Source organism: Lepidochelys olivacea, assembly GCF_965140295.1.
Source record: "Lepidochelys olivacea isolate rLepOli2 genome assembly, chromosome: 8".
In the NCBI taxonomy this organism is placed as follows: Eukaryota; Metazoa; Chordata; order Testudines; family Cheloniidae; genus Lepidochelys; species Lepidochelys olivacea.
The window spans coordinates 1094231-1102147 of record NC_140418.1 but is presented as its reverse complement, the minus strand read 5'-3'; the positions used below and the strand labels follow the sequence as shown (position 1 = coordinate 1102147).

At 46.3% G+C, this 7917-nt stretch overlaps 1 protein-coding gene across 3 annotated transcripts in view; it reads left to right on the top strand.

Moving 5' to 3' along the window:
• Positions 1-2882: 2882 nt before the first annotated feature.
• NSD1 (nuclear receptor binding SET domain protein 1) overlaps positions 2883-7917 on the top strand; it is a 105035-nt gene continuing 100000 nt past the window's right edge. For all 3 annotated transcript variants that reach the window (XM_084635857.1, XM_084635856.1, XM_084635855.1), the window contains exon 1: positions 2883-3012. In XM_084635857.1, coding sequence (XP_084491983.1) covers positions 3006-3012 — 7 coding nt within the window. In that variant the 5' untranslated portion in view covers positions 2883-3005. The remainder of the gene's footprint in view (positions 3013-7917) is intronic.

Genomic DNA, 7917 nt, shown 5'->3' with positions numbered 1-7917 from the left:
CAGGCGGCCCTCTAGTGAGCTGCAGCCTGTGATACATGTATGTAGCAGCACAGGGCAAGAGACCGCAAGGAGCAGCTTCTGACATGTGATTGGCCTCTGCAGTGCAGCGAGTGGCACCGTGGGATGGGGTGGGAAGGGGGAGCTGGAGACGTTGGCAGGGTGGGACGATCCATGTTCAGGAGAATGGTGGGAGGGGTGGAGAGAGACCCCAGTCTTCTCATGTGCTTAATGTTAGTCCAACATCCATGTGATAAAACTGGCAAGGTTTGGGGACCGAGATCAGGGGTGAGGTTTCTCTCGCTGGCTCTGACCCACCATTGTCCCCATTGCACACTAACAACATGTACTGGGGTGGGGCGAAGGAGCACTATGTAACCACACAGCAGCTGTATGGCCCAGTGGAAAGACCACTGAACTGGGACTATTCCTAGCTCTGTCACAGCCTGGTGGGCGACCTTGGGTAAGTCATGTCACTTCTGTGACTCAGTTTCTCATTTAAAGGGGAAAGTTCTTTGAAATCTGCTTATGAAAAGCACTGTGTGAAAGCCAGTTACTTATTACTTAGCCACAGGAGCCTATCAGCTGCAACTCTAGGTGAGAACTGAAACTGTCTCAATGACTACTAACTCCTGCCAACAGACATTTCTTTAACAAAACCTAAGAAATTAAATGGCCAAAACACTGACAGAGTTAAGGCTGCCTGGTGTGAGCTTGTGCCCTTCTAGAACATCGAGTTCACCAGAACTCAGACTTCTGAAAACCAGGACATACAGACTTCAGGTAAATGTCCACACAACCTTAACTATGCCCCTCTTGGAGCGATACCCCAACAGATCCATCACACCTGCACTCCCACTCTGCCTTGTGTCGGTAATGAACAGGCGCTTCCTTCACTTGCCCTGTGCTCAAACACTGCATCTGCTTCCCCTCCCCCCCCGAATAGCACACTTGTCACATTTAACAACTGTTTTTGCACCTTTTATGGCCCCTTCACTCTTGCACACAGCAGCCCAGCTAAACCTACACTTTCCCCTACCCATCATTAAATCTGGACTGCTCCCACCTCACTACTGACGGTACCCATGGCAAGAGTGCCCCAGTGCCCACTGCTGACACAATTTACACAACTTGATTGACATGATGCAGACTGGAACCTCAAGATAGATATGTTCCTCCTTTGATTCAGACCCAGATCTCCTCATATCACAGTCACAGCTCTTCCAAGCTACTCCAACATATTCCTCCACCATTCAGTACAGCTATCCCTAACAGACTGAGTGCAGCTGGAGAGCATGCAGGTAATTCCCAGTGGCTGTTGCCAGCTCCAGGGGGGGGCAGAGTTAAGGTTGCACGGGCTTTTACTATAACTCTATTTCCTGGTTTTCAGGAGTTGGAGTTTTGCTGAACTCAACGTTCCAGAAGGGCACAAGATACCACAGGGCTACCTGCAGGTCTTTTGCTATTTCATTTGATGAAAGGCTGAACAGACAGGCAAGCAAGTCACCATCCCAGTGGTCTAACTGGGGCCGGGGGCGAATTAATATTAGTCTGTTTTCCCCACCTGAGTCCCTCCATCTCCTTCATCCAGGCTGTTCACCAGTAAGGCCCTCTTGACCCGGGGCCCTCTTCTGGAGTCAGGCTCCTGCCATCACCTAGGGAAGGGTTCTTTCTCTGGACTGAGGGCCCCGCAGAGATCAAACTGCTGCAGCTCTTCTCTGGAGCTGTGCGTAGTTCCCCAGCAATCTGGACGTTTTGCTGCTGCCTGGTAAGGTCCTTTTGCTGCGACCAGGCCTCCCTAGGGCTTTGCCCCTTGTAGCACTTTTGGAACCTGCTCCCTCCAGGAGCCCCTTTCCTAGGTCCCCTTTTCTGGTGCGTTCTCTAACCAGCTCCCCTGAGAAGCCCCTTTCCTCAAGACCTGCCTCTTTGTGTTCTGGTGTCCCCCGCCTCAGCTCTTATAACCTTTATAAGGCCTGTGTGTTCCTTAATTACTTAACTGCTGCCTAGCCACATTGGTAATTAACAACTCACAGGTGGATCTGGGTTGGCTCATTCTCCTTAGTGGAGCTGGCCCCTGACTCCCCTGAAATAGCTCGCCCACCTGCCTATGTGTAGACTTGTGATACCATGTGGATTTGGGCATTCAATTTCCTAACCAGTAACAGAAATTCAGGTGTGGCTTCTGGAGGCAGGTGTGGCGCCTGTCTTGATGCCCCTCCCAGTGAGCCATGTCTCCGCCAGTCACACTCGGATTTTATAGTTTGGTTCCTTTCATAAAGGCGACAGACTGACAATGCAGGCTTGCCTGCTCTCTCACTCCCGTGGATTTTGGGAGGGGGAGCAGCGGTGGTTCTGCATGCATAAACTAAACTGCCAGAGAAATGGCAAAGATATCATGACCATACATGCATTCAGTGTACTATAAAGTGTTTTATCAGCAAACTCCGTTTCCTACATTTGTCTGAGAAGCAGAGTAATATTAGCTTGTATGTGCCCAGCACTTTTCCTTTACTCAGTGGCAGATATTGTGCATCTGTTGTTCTGATCACCACCTTCCAGACAGAACTGCCTCAGGATATTCTGCTTCCTTGTCTGTGAACTAAGACATCTGACTGAACTGGATAGTAATTGGTGTTGGCTATGAGCTGAAAGCTTTTACTGCTGAACGGTGTGATGTCTAGCTACAGTGGATTGGGAAGGAGTGGGGGGAGGAAATTGTTGGTGTCCTGTGAAAGATGTCCGAACAAGAAATATTAGCTTTTTTTAAAAATAGAAATCACCACTGGTGATTGTCCGATGATGTTCCAGTGAGATGTGAGACTTTCTTCAAAGGTGTCTGTCACTTACTTGATTCCTCATGTTCTGATTTCTGTCCAAAGAATCGAGCCAAGAAGAAACCTGCTCCAGTGAAGTATGACGTTGGAGATCTAGTCTGGGCTAAGTTCAACAGACGACCGTGGTGGCCCTGCACAATCTGTCATGATCCAGTGCTCGACTGTCACTCAAAAATGAAAGGTACTGTACCCACCTGAACGACACAGTTAAGGACACCTAGTGCCGGAGTTGCTGCGGTTCTTTGTTACTAATAAGCATTTGGGCAGCCCTTTAACCGCACGGCAGGGCATAGAGGTCAAAAATGATGGTCCCTGCCACGGGAACCTACGGTATAGATTAGACAAATACTGATATGAAGTTAGCAAAGGAAGTATAGGGATGGGGAGATGAAGGTTAAGACAGATGAGAATGATGGGGGTCAGATAGCAGTTGGATCGTGTAGATTCCGGCATTTTAAATTGGGGAGTAGATTGTACCAATGAGCTCCATTCTTGTGCTAAGCAAGAGATGCATGTTCTGAGGAGCAGTGCAGTGGTGCCTGGCGCAGACCAAGAGGGATGGCATTGCAGGCATAGGAGCAGCATGAAAAGGGAAAGAAGGGACAAGGATGGGAGGAGAGAGGGTGGAGCGAGATGAGAGGGTTGGGCAGAGTACCAGGGAAAACTGCAGGAGTAGGGAGTGGGATGGGGCCAGGCACAGCTGTACAGAGCCTGACAAGTGAGGGTGAGGAATTTGAACTGTACGTGGAAAGAAACGGGGAGGCAGTGAATGGCCTCAAGAAGGCTGGTGGTGGGAAGAGGAACAGAGCAGTGGGAAAGGGAGATCGTTTTAGCTGCTGGATGCAAGGGAGAGGTCTACAGACCAGTAGATCACAGTTTTCCTGGTACAAAGGCGTGGGAGGAAGATGAGGAGAAGTTTAGTTTTTGCCTCGTTTCATATAAGGAGGTGAACTCCCCACAGATGTCTCTTATTGGAGAGGCCTCGGGAGAGCTGGAGATTGAGTGGTAGATCTGAGGGCCATTGGCCCCAGGGGTAATGCACCAGGGGAGCAGAGAAGGGGTGAGTGAGAAGGAGGAGGAGAATAAAGGGGACCAAGGACAGATCCCTGAGGCACATGCACCAGGGGGAGGAAAGAGGAAGAGGATTCTCCTTGGGTAATGGTCAGAAAGAGGAGAGGGCCAGGAAACGACAGAGTCCTGTGAGCCCAAGACGGGGTAGGGGGTGGTGGTGGTATCAACGTGAGTGGTCAGTGGTGACAGAGGTAGCAGAGAGGTCAGGTAAACAGAGGAGAAGAGACTCTTTGATTTGGAAACTGACCTTGCACTTCACTCAGATGTATTTAAACTGCTGGCCATGTAAAGTTAGCTGCAGCAGGGGACTATTTTATTCCAGCATATCATGAATGGGGGGACCTGTAGATTTCTGGGTATTTCTTTCTCCTTGTTTTCCTTCTAGCCTCTCTCTCTCTCTCCACATTCCCTTGGTAACTGAACACCTTTGAAATGTCAGTCTGTCTGGGATAGTGCTCTGTATGGAGGACAGGCTGCTGTTTAGTGATGTGGTGTTTTTGCAACTTTTGTGGCCCTCACCAGTCTGGAAGGGTAGACTCTGAGAGCATGCAGTGTTAGTGACTCTCAGCTCAGACTGTTAAAATCTCCAGCTGAAACTCAAAAGAAGCCCTACAAAAAGGGAAACTAGGTCAAATGACAAAGGATGCATATAAACAAATAACAGAAGTATGTAGGGACATATTAGAAAGGCCGAGGCACAAAATGAGATCAAACTAGCTAGAGACATAAAGGGTAACAAGAAAACATTCTAGAAATACATTAGAAGCAAGAGGAAGACCAAGGTCAGAGTAGGCCCCTTACTCAATGAGTTCTTTGAGAACTGTTATTGTTCGTCCGTCCATCTGACATTTCCACATTTTCTGTTATTGTCAGTAACAGAAAATGTGGAAATGTCAGAAGTGCTAAATGATCTTTTTTTGTTTTGATTTTCACCAAAAAGTTTAGTTGCGATTGGTCGTCTAACATAGTGATTCATGTAGGAGTAGAGGCCAAAATAGGGAACTAACACTTCAAGAGAACTTAGATGTCTTCCAGTCACCAGGGCCGATGAAACACATCCTAGAATACTCAAGGAGTTTACTGAGGAGATATCTGAGCCATTAGCAGTTATCTTCAAAAAGTCATGGAAGTTAGGAGAGATTCCAGAGGACTTGAAAAGGGCAAATATAGCGTCAATCTATAAAAAGGGAAATAAGGACAACCTGGGGGAATTACAGACTAGTCAGCTTAACTTCATTACCCAGAAAGATAATGGAACAAATAATCAAACAATCAATTTGCAAATACCTAGAAGATACTAAGGTGATAAGTAACAGTCAACATGGATTTGTCAAGAACAAATTGTGCCAAACCAACCTAATTGCTTTCTTTGACAGGGTAACAGGTCTTGCGGATGGGGGGAAGTGGTAGACGTGGTATATCTTGACTTTAGTAAGGCTTTTGGTACTGTCTTGCATGACCTTCTCATAAACAAACTAGGGAAATACAACCTAGATGGTGGGTGCAAAAAACCGGTTGGAAAAACGTTCCCAGAGAGTAGTTATAAGTTGTTCACAGTCAAGCTGGAAGGGCATATTGAGTGGTGTCCTGCAGGGATCAGTTCTGAGTCTGGTTCTGTTCAATATCTTCATCAGCGTGTTAGGTAATGGGATAGAGAGTACACTTATAAAGTTTGTGAATGATACCAAGCTGGGAGGGGTTGCAAGTGCTTTGGAGGACAGGATTAAAATTCAAAATGATCTGGACAAACTAGAGAAATGGTCTGAAGTAAATAGGATGAAATTCAATAAGGACAAATGCAAAGTATTCCATTTAGGAAGGAACAGTCAGTTACACACATACAAAATGGGTAATTACTGTGTAGGAAGGAGTACTGCAGAATGGGATCTGGGGGTCATAGTGGATCACAACCTAAATATGTATGAAAAGTATAACACTGTTGCAAAAAAAGCAAACATAATTCTAGGATGTATTAGCAGGAGTGTTGTAAGCAAGACATGAGAAGTAATTCTTCCACTCTACTCCGCACTGATTGGATCTCATCTGAAATAGTGTGTCCAGTTCTGGACGCCACATTTCAGGAAAGATGTGGACAAACTGGAGTCCAGAGAAGAGTAACAAAAATGATTAAAGGTCTAGAAAACATGATCTACAAGGAAAGATTGAAAAAATTAGGTTTGTTTAGTCTTGAGAGGAGAAGACTGAGAGGGGACGTAATAACAGTTTTCAAGTACATAAAAGTTGGTTACAAGAGGAGGGAGGTAAATTGTTCTTCTTAACTTCTGAGGAGAGGACAAGCAGCAATGGTCTTAAATTGCAGCAAGGGAGGTTTAGGCTGGAGATTAGGAAAACTTTCTGTCAGGGTAGTTAAGCACTGGAATAAATTACCCAGGGAGGTTGTGGAATCTCCATCACTGGAGATGTTTAAGAGCAGAGTGGACAAACACCTATCAGGGATGGTCTAGATAATTCTTAGTCCTGCCATGAGTGTAGGGGACTGGACTAGATGTCCTCTCGATGTCCCTTCCAGTCCTATGATTCTATGATACATAATTCCATAGACAGCATGTTATATTCCCCCCAAGTTCAGCAGCTTCACCACATTCTCATTTTCTGTCTCTCTACTTTCCTTTCCCTCCCCTAAATCCCTTCACCCTAGTGTTAGATAATATCTGAATATACGGTTTAAATATGTGACAATTTAAGCAGCTCAGGGCCCTGAGGGACTGAGTACAGGCTCTTGAGACCAGAGTGGCTGAAGGGGCGGAACTAAGGGAGACGGGGAGGAATTGAGGGAGACAGAGAGGAACACAGATGGGGCACTTTCTGGGACACTGCAGTGTGGTTGTATCCCCAGGCTGACCGCTTCTGTGCTGTTGAGGAGGATGAAAGTTTCAGGAAGAACATCCAACTGGAACAGAAGAAAACAGTCTCATAGTTGGGACCCTCCTTCAGGTGATGTCATGGTATCGTCTCACACTGACGATACCCCTCCAGGGGAGGAAGTCCCTGTTATTAGGAAGAGACAGGTAACAGTAATGGGGGATTTGATCATTAGAAATATAGCTAGTTGGGTTTGTGATAACTGGGAGAACCACATGGTGAATTGCTTGCCAGGTGTGAAGGTTGCAAATCTCTCGAAACATCTAGACACTCATGTGCAGTGCTGGGGAGGAGCCGGTGGTCATGGTACATGTAGGTACCAATGACATAGGGAAAGCTAGAAGAGAGACTGCTAGGTAAGAGGAGGGGTTTAGGGTTATTAGGAACTGGAGAACCCTTTGGGAAAGGAGGAGCCTATCCAGGAGAAATGGGCTCCACCTGAACCAAAATGGACGCAAATTGCTGGCATATACAATTTAAAAGGTGGTAGAGGAGTTTTGAAACTAATGGCTGGAAGAAGTCGACAGATACGGAGGAGCACATGGTTCGGACAGAGACATCCCTTAGGGGAGCATTCTTTCACTGGGATTCTCTGCCCTAGTAAAGGGGAGAGGATAGAAGTGGATAAATTGCAGGTAGGAAATGAAGAGAAACAGTCAAATGAAAGAGTCCCATTCAGTTACCTCACATGAAGCAGACAACTAAATACTAACCAATTTTAGAAGTGCTTGTATACGACTAATAAAAGTCTATATAGTAAGATGGGGGAGCTCGAGTGCTTGGTATTAAATGAGGACATTGACATAGTCGGCATCACAGAAACTTGGTGGAATGACGATAATCAGTGGGGCACGGTAATACCAGGGTACGAACTATATAGGAATGACAGAGTAGATCGCACTGGTGGGGGAAGTGGCTCTGTCTGTGAAAGAAAGCGTGGAGTCAAATATAGAACAACTCTTAAATGAATCAAACTGTCCCATAGAATCTCTCTGGATAGAAATTCCAGGCTTGAATAATAGGAGTATAGCAGTATGGATATACTACTGATCACCTGACCAAGATGGTGGTGATGCTTGTGAAATGCCAAGGGAGATAGAGAGGCTATAAAAATAGAAAACTCAATAATAAT